This window comes from Sus scrofa, chromosome 9, assembly GCF_054392235.1.
Source record: "Sus scrofa isolate SSC_HxYL_T2T_F1_AM1 chromosome 9, Sscrofa_HxYL_maternal_Yorkshire_Landrace_v2.0, whole genome shotgun sequence".
Classification (NCBI taxonomy): Eukaryota; Metazoa; Chordata; class Mammalia; order Artiodactyla; family Suidae; genus Sus; species Sus scrofa.
Window position 1 is genome coordinate 48,070,293 of NC_139391.1, and position 20,295 is coordinate 48,090,587.

Sequence of the window (20,295 nt, forward strand, 5' to 3'; positions counted from 1 at the left end):
GGAGTGCAGTTCAAAGCCTGTTCTTTCATAGTCGTAATAAAGCCTAGTCTTAATGCAGCCACTGTACTCAGTTCAAAGGGTTTTGCTGGACCTGTTTTCTGGCCCTTGTGACCTTGAAGGAACAACTCCCCGACCTCCGCAAGGAAATGAAGGCTCCTCAAGCTAGATGTCACATTTATGAGTGTTCACCATGTGCGAGGCTCCGGCCGAAGCACTTGACATGTCACCTCATTTAATTCTTGCCACAGCTCTGGGCTCTGGCTACTGATGTTACAGGCAGACGTCGTTTTATTGCACTTCGCAGATACTGTGTTTTTTTATCAACTGAAGGTTTGTGGCAGCCCCACCTGCATTGAGCAAGTCTATCGGTGCCGTTTTTTCCAACAGCAATTGTTCACTTCGTGTCTCTGTTACATTTTGGTAATTCTCGCTGTATTTCAAACTTTTTTGTTATCATTGTAATGAAATTATATGCGAAATTATGATGTGACTGGTGATCTTTGATGTTGGTATTGCACAAAGATTATGACTCGCTGAGGGCTCAGTTAATGCTTAGCATTTTTTCGCAATAAAATATTTTAAAAATTAAGGTATATATACTGAGTTTTTAGGCATAATGTTATTGCCAGCTTAATAGACTACAGGATGGTGAAAACAAATACTGTAGTCTATTAAGTATGTCCTGGAAAACAAGAAACCCGTGTGATTCGCTTTATGGAGGGGGTCTGGAACCAAACCCACAATCTCGCTAAGGTCCACCTGCGGTCTCATTTCTCAGATGAAGAAACTGAGGTCAAGAGTTTGGCTACATGAGGAGTTCCCATTGTGGCTCACTGGTTAACGAATCTGACTAGGATCCATGAGGTTGCAGGTTCAATCCCTGGTCTTGCTCAGTGGGTTAAAGATCCAGTGTTGCCATGAGCTGTGGTGTAGGTTGCAGACGCAACTTGGATCCAGCATTGCCGTGGCTCTGGCGTAGGCCCCACCCCATATGCCGTGGGAGCGGCCCTAGAAAAGGCAAAAAGACAAAAAAAAAAAAAAAAGAGTTTGGCTACATGAGAAGGTCACACAGTGAGCAAGGGGCCAAGTTAGGGCAAGACACATAGGGAAAGATTCTGAATCTGGGTCTTGGGTGCTGGGCGGCAGTGCCTCCAGGGCTGGGGGGAGGAGTGGGAATTCTCCACTCAAGGGAGCCACAGTGTCTGCTTTAGAAGAGCGTTCCTGGGGGGGTTGATGGGGGGAGGCCCTGGGCGCTGAGGAGCATTCTTTTCCTTTGAGGCGGGAGAGATGGAACCCCTAGAGGTTAAGAAACTGACCCAGGTTAGAATGGGGGGGCTTGGCGGGGGCCCAGGACCCTGCCTCCCACCTGCCCTGCTTCTGCTCCTGCCTCCTGAGGTGGCACCGTGGACCCTCAGGGGCTTCATGCTCTCTCCCCACCCAGGCCTTTTAAACCTGGAGAAGCTGCTCCGGCAATTCCTTATCTCCAAGGACACACTCTCCGTCCGGATGCTGGATGACACCAGGGACCCCACCCCACTCCTGAAGGAGATCCGGGACGACAAGACAGCCACCATCATCATCCACGCGAATGCCTCCATGTCCCACACCATCCTCCTGAAGGTGGGCGCCGGGCCGGGCGGGGGCTGGTGGGCACCGAGCCGCCTCCCTCTGAATTGCCGCTCCGCTCCCTCCTGGCCTTGGGTCCTCCTGGGCCGCGGCTGAAGGAACCCTTGCCGGGGCCTCTGAACCTGATGACACTGTGCTTCGGTTTCAGTGGCCGGCTCCTGAAAGCTAAAAGGAGAAAGCAGGATGACAGCAATGTCATAAAACATTTCACTCCCAGTGTGACAGGCCAGCCACCCGCTGAGACACTGGCCAAACCTAGACCTGCCAGGAGCTCTGTGGTCCAGGGGATCCTAAGAGGGGCTCGGGTCGTGAGGTGGGCTCCTTGGGGGCTGGGGGCAGAGGCTGTTTGCCAAACGGTGTCCAAGTATCTCCATATGTTGACAACCAGGGCAGTCACCTCCTTGCGTATTACTGAGTATCCGCCCTGTGTGTGATCCTGACACGTGTACTACAGTTTACAAAGTGCTGCATGTAATTTCTCAATGTAATCCTCTCACTGACCACGAGAGGTGGGCATGGTATCTAGCCTCGGTGGACAAAGAAACTGAGACTCTGCCATGAGCAGCTTGTCCAAGGCCTGGCCCAGAGAGAAGCCGAGCTGAGCCTGCTTCCGTTCTCTTAACAGCAAATCAACATGTTTTTCTTACTCCCCAGGGACACGGAGGGGCAGGGTGCCAGTGCCTGAATCAACATACACGCAGAGAATCTGGGACACGGAGGCCGATCCGAGAGAGAGAGAGAGAGAAAGAGAGAGAGAGAGAGAGAGAGAGAGAGAGGGAGAGAAGGAGAGAGAGAGGGAGAGAGAGAGAGAGAGAGAGTTAGGTGTCAGGTGTCAGGTGCCTGGGGATCGACACTGGACAAACAGCTGCAAACAGCTGGGCATCCTTGGAGTCACTGGCGCCGGTTCCTGGGCTGGTGGCTCAGCTAAGCGAGCAAGCCCAGATAGAGGGGACCCTGCTTCCAGGCTCCTCCTTGGCTCGGGCAGCTCCCCCAGCCTCTCCAGGCACATCGGCCTCTTCTAATGCTGTTTTAATTGCACATTTAAGCGCAACCTGCCGTTTTCCACAGGGGGGGTGAGCTTCCTCATTAACCTCTGCTGAGCCTCAAGAAGCCCAGATGATTCTTCCTCTCCCTCCCTCACTATCTCCTAAGCACCCCCCTCCCCCAGCTAGGTTTGTCTCAGAATTAATAAAAGATTTGAATGGGTTCTCTGAGTCCCGAGGACCGTCCCTTCAGCCTGTTGCTATAGTAATTTTCCACAGCTCTAAACCTACATCCGCCTGTGTGCGTACACCCAACTCTCAGACTCAGGCAAACACAGAATTTTTCTTTCTTTTTCTTTCTTCTCTTCTGTGTGGAGCTCTGATCAGTGAAGTCATCAAGGATGGAAAAGCTCCTCCAAGTTTCAGGGTCCGAGAGATATAGGTTGAGGGGTCCTCAGGAAGGCGGGGAGTGGGGAGCAAGCTGGATGTCGGCCCCCCCCAACCCTGCCCAGGTCAGAATGCATGTTCCCCCTGCAGTAGCCGGTTCCTGCCTGGAGAGCCCCGGTGGAAGCCTTTTAGGGTCAGCCCTTGCCCAGGAATGTTTCACAGCTCCCAGAGTAGACAGTTGGGCTCCCTTCTTCCTCTTTTTTTTTAGGGTCACACCCGCAGCATATGGAGGTTCCCAGGCTAGGGATCGAATCAGAGCTGCAGCTGCCGGCCTCCACCTCAGCCACAGCAATGCAGAATCCAAGCCGCATCTTTGACCCACGGCAATGCTGGATCCTTAACCCACTGATAGAGGCCAGGGATCGAACCTGCATCCTCATGGATACTAGTCAGGTTCCTTACTGCTGACTGCAATGGGAAACTCCCTCCCTTTTTAAAAAATGTGTCTGGTTTGTTGTTGAAATTTCAGAAAGTACAGAAAAGCGCATAGAAGAGAACAAAAATCCTTCGTGATGCCATCACCCAGAGATAACCACTATTAAATTTTGATGTCTAGCCTTTCTGCCTTTACAGACACATTTTTTTTCCTTTTCCAAAATCATTATCATACTGCACACATACTTCTGAAACCTGTTTTTTTTCCCCCACTTAATTACATGCCATGGATTTTTCTCATGTCATTACATATTTTTCCACAAATATTTTAATGGCTGCATCATTTCCTATCATATGGCTGCACCGTAATTTATTTAGCCATCTCTTTATTGTTGGAGATACAAGTTGTTTTCCATCTTTGCTATCATAAATAATGCTGGGATGCACATCTTTGTACATAAATCTTTATGCACATTCATGAATATTTTCTGAGCATAAATTTATAGGAATGGAATTACGGAGTTAAAGGTATGCACGCATTTAAGGATTTTGATGTGATTTGCCAGATTGCCTTTCAGAAAGGCCGTCACAATTTACACTCCCACCAGCAGCATATAGGTGTCTTACAGCACCCTTGCGGATACTGGGTATTTTCATTAAAAACGCTTTTAATTTTTTTTTATGGCTGTGCATTTGAAGGAAATTCCCTTGTAATGATCATTATTAGCAAATGGTTCTGTTCGGTGGCCAGTGGCAGGCTTTCCTAAGGCTAGCTTTGGGCTTCAGCCCTTGTGATCTTGGAACCAAACCCGTCAATATCCAGCAAGGCTTCTGGGAAGCCCCCCCGCCCCCCGCCCCCCACCACCCCGCCCTGTCCCCTTTGTTCCCAGTTGAATTTCAGGCCAGCCCTGGATCAGTCCTAGACTCATTCTGCATGCTTGCCTGGGGCTCCAGCCCCTCTTTCATGGGGTTACAACCCAGCCTTGAGGGCCAAGGGAGGATGGACTCAGTGTGGGTAGCAGTGTGATCAGAGGGTGCACGAAGCTTCGGGAGCCGATGTGCCCTCGTGAGCCTGGCCCCAGAGCTTGGCAGCACTTTGCTGTCTCTTGATTTCAGGAGGATTTTCAGAGTAATCCCCTACTTTATTGAGTGGCTGTTCCGGCAACAGACTTTGTGTTTACCCAGAATTGAGGTCTTAAAAACCAAGGATCTCTTGTCTTTTATTGTTAGGACAGAAGATTTGGCAAAACGGGTTTTAACCATCTGACAGTGCCCCCCCCACTCCAATCCAGCCCTGGAACCAGGGGGCTCTGGTCAGGGGTCAGGGCCTGGGCAGTGATGAGAGGCAGCAGCGCTGCTGTTGGATGGAGTCGGGAGAGAGAGGGAGGTGGGTGAGACAGCACAGCATCCTCTCGGAAGTGGAGAAGGCAAAATCCAGCTCAGCTGGAGGAAGGGGGAGCCTCACGTGGGGGGAGGCAGGGGTCTTAAGCTCCATCATGACCCCCGTGTAATCTTGCCCCAGTCACTTCAGTTTCCCACTGGAATGGCAGTGATATAATTACCCTGGCCTGTCCTTCAGGGAGCCTGTGGGGTCTTTATAAGAACACTCGGAGTTCCTGTTGTGGCGCAGCAGAAACCAATCCAACTAGGAACCATGAGGTTGCAAGTTCGATCCCTGGCTTTGCTCAGTGGGTTAAGGATCCAGTGTTGCCTTGAGCTGTGGTGTAGGTCACAGATGTGGCTCAGATCTGACATTGCTGTGGCTCTGGTGTAGGCTGGTGGTGGCAACAGCTCCGACTTGACCTCTAGCTTGGGGACCTCCATATGCCATGAGTGTGGCCCTAAAAGGAAGAAAGACAAAAAAAAAAAAAAGGAAAGAGAATGCTCGCCAAGTTATTGGGGTTCCTTGGGAGAGAAGCACTATGTAAGGGGCAAGTGTAATCATCCCTGGCCTTGTTTTCCGCCCCCTGCACCTCAATAGTCACGACAAAACCGGTCTCCAAGTAGCCCAGGGCTGCAGGCTCTGGGATGAAGATCTAACCAGTTGTCAGAAGGAATGAAGGCTCTGGGGAGAGATGAGCTCATTACTTCCTTGATCTCCTTGTCCGCTTCTAGAATACCTGTCACACTCCATGCCAGGGGTACCGACAAGGAAGTTTGGTTAGGGGTATCTGCGATGGCTTCCAAGATCAGACAGAGGAGGCCCTTCTGAAGTGGCAGCTCTCAACTGTGGGCTGAGAGCCGCCGGTGCACCACGGTGGCCAAGGGTGAGGCATGTCACAAGCTATTTGCTCCTTACTACTAATCAAGGACCAATGTTTGCAAAGGATTCACTTGTTTCCAGCATGACAGCAGATTCAGGAATACGCTCATGAGTCTCACTCACTCTCTTTCTGACGGGGGCGGAGTTAATTTGGGAATTGCCTACAACCCACACTCTCCTGTCTATGTCTCTGAAAGAGGCATCATCTCACAGCCCTCCAGGGGGAGTATAGTTCAGTTAAAAGCACAGAAGTTAGGCTGCCTGGCCAAACTTCTGTCTTTGGTGTTTACAAGCCGTGCCATCTTGGACAAGTTGCACCGCCTATGGTGCTTCAGTTTCCTTGGCTGTCAGATAGGGGGTGGCGGGGGCATAATGGTGCCAACCCCATCAAGTTAACCCAAGTAAAATGCTTTCTAGTCCTTGGCGCATACTAAACAGTGGGTGGGAGTTAGCTGTGGTTATTGTTAGTGGTTGTGGAGATAATTATTATAGTCTGTTTGATTATTTGTTTCATCTCCCTTAAGTTCGCTCTGGTTTCCATAATACCCAGTCGTATCCATGGGAATGTGCTGTACATGAGCACATCAGCTACTCGGAGTGTCACTGCCGGGGCGGCGGGGGTGGAGGTGGAGAAACCCTACTCTGGAGGCCAGGGTTCCTCTGCTCCATCCTCCCAGGTGGAGGGCAGTGTAAGAACCGATCAAGATGTTCTGCCCTGCCTGGTGGGCAGGGCCAGGCCAAGGGCAGACACTTGCAGCCGTCACTGCTCCTTCACTTCCAATGGGTTTTTATGTTCCTTTCTGATCTCCTTCTCTTCCCTTTGCAGGCAGCGGAACTAGGGATGGTGTCAGCCTACTACACATACATCTTCACTAATCTGGTAAGACATTTTCACAGCTCACCTCCTTGGCATAGAGAATATCATTAATTAGGGTCAGTGGGATGTGACGGAATGAAGCCCAGGAGATGGGGAGTAGGGGAAATGCGCAGAGGAGCAGAAGCCAGCATCTGAGAACCATGGAAAGCCAAGAGCCTCTGGGATTCTCATCGCAACGATTTCTTAGCCTTGAGAGGATGGGGATTTGGGGGAGTCTAATGCTTCCATTCAGATGCTACCAGCTACACAGCCCTGAGCCCTCGGGTGGGTGAGTGTCCCCTCTAGGTCTAGTTACTGGCCTGCAGTCCAGTCTCTACATTGCCAGACCCCTTTGCTGTCTGGCTCAGAAGTCAGAAAGCTAGAGCACAAAACTATGCATGTCCTCTGTACAGTGGTGTTGTAACTGGATGCACCTCCAGAGGCCATTTTTGCCAAATCCCCTTATTTTGCAGCTGAGAAAACAGATCTGTAGACATTTCCTTGAGTCAGGTTGAAGCACTCGCTTTGCCACATACCAACTACATGTCCTTCAACAAGCACGGAGCCTTGGTTTCCTTACCTGTGAAACGGGCATAAGGACAGCGCTATGTCGTGGATTGCTGCCATTTGGAAATGATGTAATTTAATCTGCGTGTAAGTATTTTGAAATGGTAAAGCATTAAGAAATGGGAAACGCTGTGAAGTATCGAGAGGAGAGAGAACCTCAGAGACCAGGTTGGCACATATATATCTTTTTATTTTGGAATAGTTCAAGATTCAAGGACGTCGCAAAAATAATACAGAGAGGTACCGTTTTCTCCAGTATTATGTCTTCCGTTATTACAATGCAGGATCAGGACCAGGATATCAAAATATCAAATCTGTCAAGACGTGTGTGGATGTGTGTAACTCCCACTGCAATCAGGATACAAGACTATTTCATTTATGACAAAGTTCCCCCTCAAGCTGCCGTTCTATCATCACGCCCACTTCCCTTCCTCCCATCATCCCTAAACTCTACCAGCTGCTAATCTGTTCTCTAGTTCTGTAATTTCCTGATTTTATATAAATGGAATCATAAGTAAATGACCTTTGAGGTTAGCTTTTTTCACTCAGCTATTTGCCCCCGAGATCCATCCCAGTTGTTGCCCGACTCAGTTTGCTCCTTATTAGTGCCGAGTCATCTTTTGGGTAAGGATGTACAGCGTGCTTAACCATCCACCTATGTAGACTGTTGTTTCCAGGTTTTGGTGATTACAGATAGAGCTATTGTAAAAGTCGTTCAGAGAAGGGGGTTAATTATTCTGTGTGTTTATTTATCGTATAAACTCATGAGATATCCAAATTATTTAAGTGGCCCCTTCATCCAGATGTAACTAATAGCCACCAGGCTGGGCATTAAGGATTGAAATGAGAATGAGAAACCCAGCCTGCCAGGAAAAAAAACCACAGCAAGGTACCTATTGTACTGCAAAGTGGCAAATTCTACACAAAATGCTTTAGACCCCAGAGTGGGGGCCACTTACTCCATCTGGGGCCAGCAGGAAATGCTACACAGAAAAGGTCTTTAAGCTACACCCTGAAACACAGGTGGGCTTTCTTCTAGCCAGAGCAGGGAAGAGCACTCAAGAATAAGGAACAGCATATTCACATACCTCAAGATTTGAAAATACGTGGTCTTTCCGGAAACAGTGAGTCACTTCAGACATATGGACTCCTCCAGGAATGGGCATGGCATTTAATTCATATTCATTTATCTATTTACAGCCACCCGTGAAAGTAACCTACTTAAAAAATGGGAGGCAGGGAGTTCCCACTGTGGTACACCAGGTTAAGGACCCAGAGTTTTCTATGTGGCAGCAAGGGTTCAATACCTGGCCCAGAAGTGTGGGTTAACAATCTGGCGGTGCCATAGTTGTGGCTCTTCCATTTGTCATGGGTGCAGCCAAAAAAAAGAATAAAAAATGGAAGGCGGGTATCAGAGAACAGCAGGATCCTTGATATGTTTAGGGAACAAAATTCAATCTCCCAGACTTGACTCTTGAATCTTAAAATGGACAAGGTGACCTAGAAGTTGAGACTTTCTTGGCCATCACAGGCGGTGGAGCAACCTAGGGACTTGTGCAATGTCCTATCGTGGATGTAGGACCAGGTCTCCTGAAATGCCCTTCCAGGGTGAGGAGAGGGCCCCCCAGGGAGACAAGCTGGGATTTCGGGGTCCCTGTTCTTTTCCAGCTGTGGGGCTGCTGTGGAATTGTTCATGCTAAAGCCCCCTCCAGGCCTTTGCTCTCAGAGTTGAAAGCCCCCTTGTAGAATCCACAGCAGTTTCTTTTCTGGTGTAGGGTGCCCCCGACGACAGACCTGCCAGAGAGTCATTTCACAGTTGCCTAGTTTGCCCCCACCACAAACCTGCCTGTTCCACTGTTGGGAAGTTTTCATTGAGGTCTAGCATCCATCTAGGAGGCCACACAAATCATAGGTGCACAGCTTAGCAAACATTCTCCAAATGAGCACACCTGTGCAAGCAGCACCCAGATCCGGAAATAGAACATTGCCAGCACTCTGAGGTGCTGGCACCTCAGCCCCCTTCACACCCCCTCCCAGTCGCTACTCCTCATCATGTAAAGCAGAGGGGACTTCTTTGTGTGCTTATTTATTTTTTTCCTACCTACTGCTGCTGCTGTAAATCAGAGCATTCACATGCAAAAGGGAAGCAAAGGATTAGACTATCCCCAGAGCAATGCACAAGCATTTGCTTAAAGTAGGGAGCTGTCTAGGGGAGCCTGGGCAAGTTGGCAGAAGAGGAAAGAGAGATTAAACTCCAAATGTGTTCTATTTTGGAAACCTGAAAAGTGAAGGGGAGGAGAGGGGAAAGGCAGGCCAGGGGCCGTCTGACTTGCGCCAGCCTTCCAGGGACGCCCCCTACCTTAGGCAGCCAGGGCAGCAGAGGGGGAAGAAGAGGGCAGCAAGGAGTCACGGGGTCGGGGTGAAGATGAAAGGAGCCTAGTCATTTGGAAGATGCATTCCCAGGGCAGGACGGCAATGAGAAATAAGGTGAGGTTGTTTGGCTTGGAGATTTTTAAGAACGCCTCACCCATCCTGCCTCCCACCACTCCCTCTTCTCAAAATTGGCAAGAATGATTGTGATGATTAATCTTGCGACAAAAGCACTGGCCTATGAAGGCAGGGGACCTGGCTCAAGTCCCCATCTGCCTCACACTCACTGTGTGACTTGGCAGGAGTCACATGGACTCTCTGAGCCCTAGTTTTCTCATTTGTAAAATGGGGACAATACAATCCTACAGGATTGTTGTGACGATAAAGAAAAATGCATTATAATTGCAAAGCCCTATGTTTCTAAGGCACTGTATTTTTTTTTTTTAATAACACTATGATACCTTCAGCTTTCAAAGAGCTTTTGTCCTAGGCTGGGCACAGAACGAGACGCGCTTTGGGAGCGGGCCTCAGTCGGAGAGTTCTTTGAATCTGGAATTAACAGAATTCACACAGTTTATAAGTTTGCAAGAGGAGATCAGAAAACTAACTGCATGAATGATGATGACAATAATAACCCAGAAAATGGAAGCAGAGCCATTGTAAAAATCAGTCAATGAGAGAATATTCTGGAAGCTCCTCATTAGGGCCTTGGCTCTCTGGAAGGGACAAACCTTTATTAGGAGTAAAGAGACTATTTGAAGTCCATTCTTTCTGCCCAGTTACTGCTGGAGTCTTGGGCCGGAGTAGGAGGGGCTTTGTACAGATGGTCCTAAGAGATGCTCTTTGCTTCTCCAGTCTCCCCCCCAAACACACATGCCGCCTGGACTTTAATTCATATTTATTTCTTCTCCAAATTCCTCAAGGACCCCCATTGTGTCCCATTGCTCTAAATTCTGCTTCAGTGATGCAGTGGGCACTCATATGAACTTTTCGAGAGCCACCGCAGTGAGCTGGAGAGGTGCAGGCCTTGGCATTTAGTAGACATGACTAAGAATTCAGATTTGACCAAGTTTCCAGCTGTGTGATCCTGTGCAAGATGCTTAACCTCTCTGAGCCTCAGCGACCTCATCTGCTAGTGGATGCCAATAATCCCTGCCTTAGGAGAGAATACCTATCTAGACACCGGCCCACAGTATACATTCAGTAAAGGGAAGGTATTATTTTAAGTCCTGTATGCTTCCCATGTGGTAAAGGGAACAGGAACTACTTACTTTGCTGTCCAGCCTCTAACAGCCTATAAAAGTGACTCCTAAAATGCCGTGTTATTACTTTGCAGAGAATGACGAGGACTGGATAGTGCAGTTGCTGTGCCTGGCCATTGTAGGGTCTGCTGGTGTCAGTGGTTACTGAGTAATTGGTCAGGTCCCCATGCCTCCATCCCATCCAGGTGTTAAGAAGGCTGATTCAGGGCATCTGTAATCAATGGACTAGCTTGGTGGCTCTGAACTCCGTCCATTGCTTACCTGTCACAAGACTTGGGACAAAAATATCCATGAATCAAACTTGTCATCCATCAATTCATTCACCCTTGTAGAAACACAGTTTCTTTCCCTGTCAGGATCCAGCCAGCAGAGAGTGAGTGTGCCAGCCCTAAGCTTTGGGTGATGGGGGTGACAGATGTAAGCAGAGGCTGAACCCGGGGCACTGAGGCTGGCTGGAAGGGTCCTGTAGCTTCTGCAGGCAGAGGTGAGGGGAGCTGGACAGGCCCCAGAGGAGTTGATCTGGGGGCCCAGTGGAAGCCCAGGCTCAGTGAGGTCCGACAGTGGGTCCATCTCACTTCAACCAGACGGAGGAGACCCAGGACCGGGGACAGACCCACTCCAGAGCAGAAGAAGTCGTTATGGACACGAAGTTGGCAGCTGTTGAAGGCACACAGGCAGTGCAAACAGTGAATGGATAGCCAGGTCTTTTATTTTTATATCTGTTCTGAAGTGGGATATGAGATAGTTTGCACTCGTGTCAGAGGTTTGATCCGTGAAACAGCTTCTTGGCCCTGCTTCTGGTCCTAATGGGTCAGGACTTAGTCCCATCAGGGGAGCCAACCTCGGATCAGCAGGTGGGACTGGGCCACCTGAAGGCACCTGGCTAAGGTGGGAACCCAGCCAGAGGGTCAGGTCCCGGGGTCTGGTCTTGATAGCTGTCACGGTAAATTGAGAAGCAGGGTGTGCTCTTGGTTGGGAGTCTGGAGAGGAACCAGCACGAAGCAGGTCCTGATGGTCTGCCAAGGTAAAGAGTTGAAAGTCCAAGCCAAAGTGAGATGGACCTGGTAAGGGACAAAACAAGGCCAAGGAGAAAATTATTCTGCAAAGTCACAAAAGACATGCACAAAAGATGCATCAGTGACCTTGAGGACTAGTTCCTGTCTTTATCCAGATGTGTTGCTTTCTTTGTTTTTTGGCTGTTTTTATTGTGACTAAATATTCGTAACCTAAGAAATGCCATTTTGGAGTTCCCGTTGTAGCTCAGCAGTTAACGAACCCAAATAGTATCCATGAGGATGCAGATTCTATCCCTGGCCTCGCTCAGTGGGTTAAGGATCCAGCGTTGCCATGAGCTGTGGTGTAGGTCACAGACACGGCTCAGATCCTGCATTGCTGTGGCTGTAGTGTAGGCTGGCACCTATAGCTCCAATTTGACCTCTAGCCTGTGAACTTCTATGTGCTGCAGGTGCAGCCCTAAAAAAAAGAGGCAAAAAAAAAAAAAAAAAACCAACCCCAAAAAGAAAAATGCCCTTTTAAGTTTATGGTTAAGTGACATTAATTACAGTCACAGTGTTGTACAATCATCATCACTATCAATTTGGGAAAACTTTCATTACTCAAAACAGAAACTGTTGATTAAGCAATAACTCCCCATTGACCCCCTGCCCCCGGCCTTGGTAACCTCTAATCAGCTTTCGTCTCTAGGAATTTGTCTATCCTGGATATTTCCTATTAGTGAAATCAGATAGTATTTGTCCTTTTCTATCTGGCTTGTTTCACTTAACATAATGCTTTCTAGGTTTATCCATGTTATAGCATGTATCAGAATGTCTTTCTTTTTTTCCAACTCCTTTTTTAGTGGTAAATATACATAAAATTTACCATTTAAAGTGTACCGTTCAGTAGCAATAAGTATATTCACATTGTTGTGCAGCCGACACCACCATCCATCTTGAGAACTTTTCTCATCCTCCCGAACAGAAACTTTATATCCATTAAACAATAACTCCCCCCTCCCTCCCCCTCCCAGCCCCTGGCAACCACCATTCAGCTTTCTGTCTCTATGAATTTGCCTAGTCTAAGAACTCCATATAAGTGGAATTATAATATTTGTCCTTTTGTGTCTGGCTTATTTCAGCTAGCATAATGTCTTCAGGGGTCGTCTATGTTTCAGGGATTTCCTTCCTTTTTAAGGCCGAATAACAATCCCTTTTATGTCTACACCTCATTTCGTTTATGTCTTCATCCATCAGTGGGGACACTTAGGTTGCTTCTTCCTTTTGGCTATTCTGAATAGTGCTGTGTGAACATGGGTGTTCAAATGTCTGTTTGAGTCCCTGCTTTCCATCCTCTTGGGTATGTATCTCATGGGGAAATTGCTGGATTGTATGGCGATTCTATGTTTAATTTCTGAGGAGCAGCTAAACTCCTTTCTGGCTGTACCATTTTCCATTCCCACCAATAATGGATGAGGGCTTGAGTTCCTCCACATCCTACTAATAAATACCCATTGTTTTTGTGATAATAGCTGTCTTAACGGTATGAAGTGTTCAGCTGTGTTTCTTATTTCTACCTGGAGTTTTCCAATCAAAAGAAGCAAGACCAGGGAGTTCCCCTTGTGGCACAGTGGTTTAAGAATCTGACTGCAGCAGTTTAGGTTGATGTGGTGGCTCGGATTCGATCCCCGGCCTGGCGCAGTGGGTTGAAGGATCTGGCATTGCCGAAGCTGTGGCGTAGGTCATAGCTGTGGCTTGGATTCAGTCCCTGGGCCAGGAACTTCCATATGCTGTGGGTGCAGCCATACGATTTTTTTAAAATTTAAGAAAGAAAGAAAGAAAGAAAGAGAGAAAAAAAGGAAGGAAGGAAAGAAAGAAGGAAGGAAGGAAAGAAGGAAGGAAGGAAGGAAAGAAAGAAAGACGGAGTTCCCATCGTGGCGCAGTGGTTAATGAATCCGAGTAGGAACCATGAGGACTCAGGTTCGATCCCTGGCCTTGCTCAGTAGGTTAAAGATCCAGCAATGCCATGAACTGTGGTGTAGGTTGCAGACGTGGCTTGGATCCCGTGTTGCTGTGACTGTGGTGTAGGCTGGTAGCTACAGCTCTGATTTGACCCCTAGCCTGGGAACCTCCATATGCCGTGGGTGCAGCCCTAGAAAAGACAAAAAAAAGAAAGAAAGAAAAAGAAAGAAAGAAAGAAAGAAAGAAAGAAAGAAAGGGAAAGAAAACCGCATGGCTGAAATGGAGAGTCCTGATTATAAAGCTTTGTAATAAGAGAAAGAAACTGGTGTGTAAAAACCCAGTCCATGAATCCTTCAGACCTGGTGAAAATTCCTGGTTCAGGAGCTTCCTTCCTGTGTGCTCTGATGGTCTTGGGGGGCCTCAGTTTCCTCATATGTAAAATGGGAATAATAATATCCATCTCAGAAAGTCTTGGTAAAATTAGGGTAACACTTTGGTTCTGGTAGGCAGTGCTGACTGCGCTAACAGGTAACCCCCAATCTCACGGCTTCACACAGTAGAAGCGTGTTTCTCACTTACTTAAAGTCCCCCAAGGGTGTTCCTGATCATGGGGCAGCTTTCCATAGGGCCACCTGGGCACCCAGGCTTCTTTCAGCTTCTATTGTGTCCTTTGAGAGGCCAGGAATGGGAGAAAACATAGAAGATCAGACACAGGAGGGCTTTGGGGCCAGGCCTAGAGGTGGTACCTAGCATTTCTCCTCATAATCCCATTGGATAGACTCAGTCACGTGCCCGCACCTACCTGAGAGGGATTTGGGGAAACGTCATCTTCTGTGTGCCCAGGGAGACGAGGAAGTGGGTATGGTGGTCAGCTGGCCGTATCTGCCACATTATTAAATGATCAGAGATCACCACATGTCTCTTTCACGGATCCCAGAAAAGCAACAAGCATCCTTAGTCCTGGCATGTCTGTTTAGAAGCTAACTGACCCTGTACATGGAGATCTCCACTTCGTTATCAAGGTGTCAGCTTCCTTATAACTAAAAGTGTCTGCATCTCAAGTGCTCTTGCCCAGGTGGGCCGCTGGCTTGATGGTCTTGTCCGGTGCTTCCGGGTGGGGCAGGCAGAGGACAGGTACAAATTTGCTGCGCTGGTTCTATTCTTCAGTCTGAAAGGAGTCTGTGTCCTCCATTCAGCCTCCGTGTTTGGCTGTGGCAACCACGATTTGCAAGACTGATGCAAGTTTGGATAAAGGACATGAAGAATTAAGGGCCTGTGGGCAAAGCTTAGTTGGCCACTGAGACAGCAGAAATGCCATCTGAAGAGAAGAGGTGAAGGAGAAAGTGCAATTGGAGCTAATAAATCTGGGAGGATTATCCAGCTACTAATGAACCCAGGGAGATTCGCAATCACTGCCTAATAGAAAAGATAAAATCACCCTAATCTATTGTCAGTGAGCACAGATGGGGCTCTGTGCCAAAGGAGGGAGCTGCCGCAGGGAAAAGTGTGCAGATATAGGATAAGGGTCAGGATCATGAAATGTCAAGGAAAGGTAGGAAATAATTGGGCACCAGAAGCCAGGGGCCACCCGAGCTGCCACCAGCATTGCAGGTGGCATGGCTTGCTGGATGCTGCAGCACCATTTCCTTTTCCTGCCCCGGGCAGCGGGGGGGAGGTGCTAGAGCTCTATGCTTTTGGCACCACCACCATGCAGGAGGGCAGGTTGCCATTTGTGCTGCATGTACAGAGGTTTGTGCTGGCCTCTCAGAGTTTTTCTCTTGGGAAATCTAAAGAGAAGAAACCAAGTGCTGGTTGGATGTTGGAACGCATGGGTTGGGTTACTCCAGCACCTGGAGGGCTACACCTGCATGGGACAGGGTTACACCAGCACCTGGAGGGCTACACCTGCATGGGACAGGGTTACACCAGCATCTGGAGAGCTACACCTGCATGGGGCAGGGTTGCATGAGCAGGAGGCCTCATCATGCAGAGGATGGGTAGTGAAGCAGCTGTGGCTTCTAGTTATGACCCTGCTACTGACTGGCTGGGTGACATAGTAATAGCGCTAGTTGATATTTATTGACTCCCTTGTACATGCAAGGCCCTGCCATCAGTGCTTCCCGGTTATTTTCTCGTTCAGACCTTACACAACCGCTCTAGCAGAGCACTAGGGCACTCCCATTTTAGAGAGGAGCAAGCCGAGGCTCATAAAGTGTTGATACCTTGCTCAAGGTAGTAGCCAGATTAGGGACGCAGGCAGTCAGCTCTTAGCCACCTTGCTCTACTGCATTTATCTGACCAACCATTTCTCCTCGCTGGGCTTCAGGTTCTTCCTCTGAAAATTAGGAGTCTGTGTGCAGGGATCGCTGAGGGGCTTTCCAGCCCTGACCTTGTTTCATCCTGCACACCGTTGGGGGTATTTCAATTCATAGCACTTTGGGGTTGGGACTCCTTCCTGGGGAGAGGGGAGATCAACCCATCGAACTGAGGGCCTGCGTGGCCTATGGAAGCAGTTTCTGTTCAGCGAACAGCTCCCTGGATTCCCAGAGAGTAGCCAGGTCCTGCTCAGTCCTGCAGATACCACCTCTCTCCGCCCCAGTCTCGGTCTTATTTGGGAAGAATGAATAAATACAGCCAATCAGTGCTGCTCTTCTTGATCCATGTTACTATCAGGCAGACTGAGCTTCTGTTTCTTTTCCCGGAGGTGTATCAGAGAGATTAGCCATAACTCATTGAAATTGCTAGAAGTATTATAGAAAGGGAGCCGAGGCAGACAGGGAGGGAAGAAACAAATGATTCCAAAGAAAGTGAAGGCTCCCCATTTTGTTCTTCTGCCCCTTTCTCTGACGAGCCAACCCTACCCATCTTGTAGGTCTTACTTAAATGTCACATCCCCAAGGAAGTTTCCCCTGATCCGCTCTGCAGCGCGTCTGCTGACCCACACTCACACAGCACCCTGTCTTCTGTATTTTGTGGTGTTCATCCCGAGTGGGAATTCCTCCTTCTATACCTGGTCCCTGCACCAGACTTTGAACTTCATGAAGATAAGATCAAATCTGTCTTGGTCTGTGTGCCCCAGTCACCTACTGGCACATAGTAGGTGCTCAATAAATAGTTATTGAGTCAGTGAGTGAAGATGTCAAGTTATAGTGTTCTTGGAGGGCCGGCCAGGGGAGTTGGCTCATCTCCTTCATCCAACAGGAATTCATTCATCCCAAGGAGGCGCATGAGTGCAAAGGTCCGAAGCTCAGCCAGGAGAAGCTGGGTCCAGCCTCCCCTTCCTGAGGATGCTTTGGCACTTTCGTAGCGCACACAGTAACTTCTCAGTCTGGAATACCCTTCCTGCATTCTGGGCTGGACAGATTTGAAAGGAAGGATGTGTGAGACCAGAAAGTGTGATTTCATTCAGGATTCGGGGGTTCTGATGAGGGAGGGCCGTGTCAAATCCTGAGGCCCAGGGTTGGCGCCAAGAGAGACCACTGAGGGAGGATGAGGCAGAAGTGTGCGAGGACAGTCCGGCTGAATGGCCTGTCACCTGGGGCTGCTTTCTCTACTGGCCACACCACGCCTGGGTCAGCCTCGGTCCACTGGCCTCTTCAAGCCAGCACCTGGCACCTGACTTATGGAGCCAGAGCCCAAGTCTTTGAAACAAAATCTCTCCTTCAGGTTTTCAAAGCTTCATGACATGATTTAATCCTGTCCACTGTCCCCACGACTAGGCCCATGAGTCTGGGTGAGCCTCACGGCTGTGTTGACACAGAGGATGAAAAGGTGGCCTGATGGAGGCAGCCAGGGACTCAGATCTCAGAGGACTGGAATTTGAATCTGGGCTCAGCTGTGCGTAACATTCACCCATGGCATGCTCCTTAACGTACTGGAGCCTTTCCCTTTTGTAAAGTAGGGATTTTGTTTGTTTGGTTGGTTGGTTTTCGGGTGTTTTTTTTTTTTTTTTTTTTTTTTTTTTTTGGCCACGGTGTGCAGTGGCTTGATATGGGATCTCGGTTCCCAGACCAGGGATCGAACCTGGGCCTTGGTGGTGAAAGTGCCAAGTCCTAACCACTAAACCACTGGGGAACTCCAGGATGGTAATTCTTATGACATCATTTGGTGAAGAACATGGGAAGTTTCTGCTCCTCAGTGGGCTGCTAGGGAACATTATTCCCTGGCCTCCCTTGCTCCCACTTCCCTGTTGAGTATTTCTGTGCTTAGACCTCAGTGTCCTGGTTACTGCCTCTAGCTTTCCAAAACTCCAGAGCCCTTCTCAGAAACTTTGCAAAATTGGCGTCTTACCTAATTAGAACTACTGTTCCCAGGGTGCACGAGCCTCTTCTGTATCTGATAGTCTTACAGAAAGCACACTGCACATATGCGTGTGCACACGCACACACGTACATACACACAGAGTTAGCCAACAGCTACAGTCCATCAGTCAGACAACTTTCCAGTGCCAGAGCAATTGATTCTAAAGTGTAGTTTATTGTAAAATTATTAAGACTATCCACATATTTCACCTTTATTGAGCCTTTTAGGAGAACCACTCTGCATAATACAGTAGACTTTGGTGAATAAATATGTTTTTAGTGCTACTGGAAGAGTAATGGAGTGAAAGCTCCCCATGTGTCTGTCTGAGCTTCCCAGTACCTCCCCCACCAAATGCAGACCCGGAGACGTGGCAGAACTGGCAGTGACAAATGTCTTCTGGGCATACATGGGTACAATGGCATCTTAAGGGGAAGCTATTACTCCAGAGTTGTGTGCTCTGGCTGCTAGCTCCCCTGTGTCTGTTCTCTGATCTAGGCCATTGATAGAGGGTGGGTGGGGGGTGTTCAGGAGAAATGGCAGGGAGAATTGGAAGAAGATTCAGGAGGCATCGACTGAAAATTACTCTTTGTATTTGCATCGGGGGAAACTGGCTGACAGCTGGAAGTCCCTTGGCCCAAGTTCTGGGATTATAAAATGATTAGCTAGTCATGATTAAGCGACTTACCTATGGAAAATGCTAGAGTCAACTCCACTTATTCAGCAAACATTTATTACGTGTCTGCTGTGTGCTGGGGAATGCAAGCAGCAGTAGCATGCGCTGGAAGAGCTGTATAGAGGCAAGGCGGGGAAGCCCAGAGGAGCATTTAGTGCTTGGGGGCGGTGGAGGGGGGAGAGGCTTACAGTTATGGCTTCCTTTGAATCATTTATTGAGGGAAGGTTTAAAAGGAGAATGGGAGGGTGACATGCGGCCAGAGGTAATAGGCTCGTGGGCCTAAAAAGGAAAGAGCACGGTGCCTGCCATGGCTGGAGCGAGAGGGTGTGATGGGGCTGGAGACCCAGAGCCGCAGAGGGAGGTTCCGGTCAGGTGACGTCCTGTCCACCCTGCAAAGTTGCTGGGCTTTTCAGCATTCAAATTGGCATTGGCAGGTCCAAGGTCTAGTCTTGGGGGTCCCACTAACTGACCTTGTGTGACCTTGGACAAGCCCACCCTCCCCTGGGGATAAACTAAAGGGTCTCCAAAGGCTTTCCAATTTTTCAATTCTGTGGACTTCGTGGATTGAATGAATATATGATAACTGGCTGGATTATCCCAGCCGGTCTCTTTTCCATGGGAAGCAAGTGACATTCCTCTTCACGTCCTTGTCCCTCCAGTGCCCTCTGCTGTCCCAGTCCCCCATCCCCACCCCTGAGCAACACCCCTGCCTCTCACTCCCTCTTGCCCAGCAGTAGCTGTCCTGTGTCCCACGTCCAGCCCACCTCCTCTGAGCCGGGATGGACAATGGGCCTCCCCCGTCTCAAAATCTAATTCGCACCTATACATGGATGGCTGGTGATGGCCTCGAATTTGGGAGGATCTCTGAGAGCATCTAACTGAATCTTGTCATCTCACAGCTGAGGAAAAGGAACTGGAGAGGGAAAGTGACTTGCCTCAACTCCCACAATGAGTCAGGAGTAGAGGGAGGTGTCCATGCTGTGGTTCATTGGCCAGCGTTCATTGAGCACTTACTGTGCCCCCTATCAGGGACACAACAATGACAGAAGTCCCATCTAGGCATAGGGCAGACCAGAGGGAGAGACAAACGCAGAGTATTGTAAATCAGTGCTTTAAAATGATGATGATACCTGCAGTGTATTCTGGCGCCATGAAAGAAGGGGCTTCTAGCCTAGCCTGGCAAGCTTCCTGGAGGAGGCCACACCTTGTGGGCCTTAAAGAATCCGTAGTCAGCCAGGTGGTGAGCAGGAGTGGACAGGACCTTCTAAGTGAAGGACACACACAGTTTAATGCCCTAGACCATTGCTTTTTAACCGAAGCCTTTAGCAAAAAAGGGGATCCTATGGGAAATCACGAATTTGGTGAGGAAGGTGTTTGGGGGCTGGGAGAAACCTTTGGAGCCTTCGCATCTCTGCACACAGGCAGCCAGTTGCCAGCTTCCCTGGCCTGGGTAAGCAGGTGCAGAAGGAAGGTGTGAATCACAAGGGAACCCGAGTTAACACCTTTCTTGTGGTGGTAGCTGGTTATAAATGCCTGAGACATGTCAAGCTCGCTTGGGTAGCTGTCAGCAATTCTCCCCTTCAAGGTGATGGGCACCGCTGGCCTAAAGAGATC

The 20,295-nt window shown here is 48.9% G+C and overlaps 1 protein-coding gene across 8 annotated transcripts in view; it reads left to right on the forward strand.

Moving 5' to 3' along the window:
* Positions 1–20,295, forward strand: part of GRIK4 (glutamate ionotropic receptor kainate type subunit 4) — a 459,028-nt gene that overhangs the window by 297,669 nt on the left and 141,064 nt on the right. For all 8 annotated transcript variants that reach the window (XM_084976373.1, XM_021062991.2, XM_021062992.2 and 5 more), the window contains 2 exons: positions 1,442–1,620; positions 6,521–6,574. In XM_084976373.1, the coding sequence (XP_084832499.1) occupies positions 1,442–1,620; positions 6,521–6,574 (233 nt within the window). The remainder of the gene's footprint in view (positions 1–1,441; positions 1,621–6,520; positions 6,575–20,295) is intronic.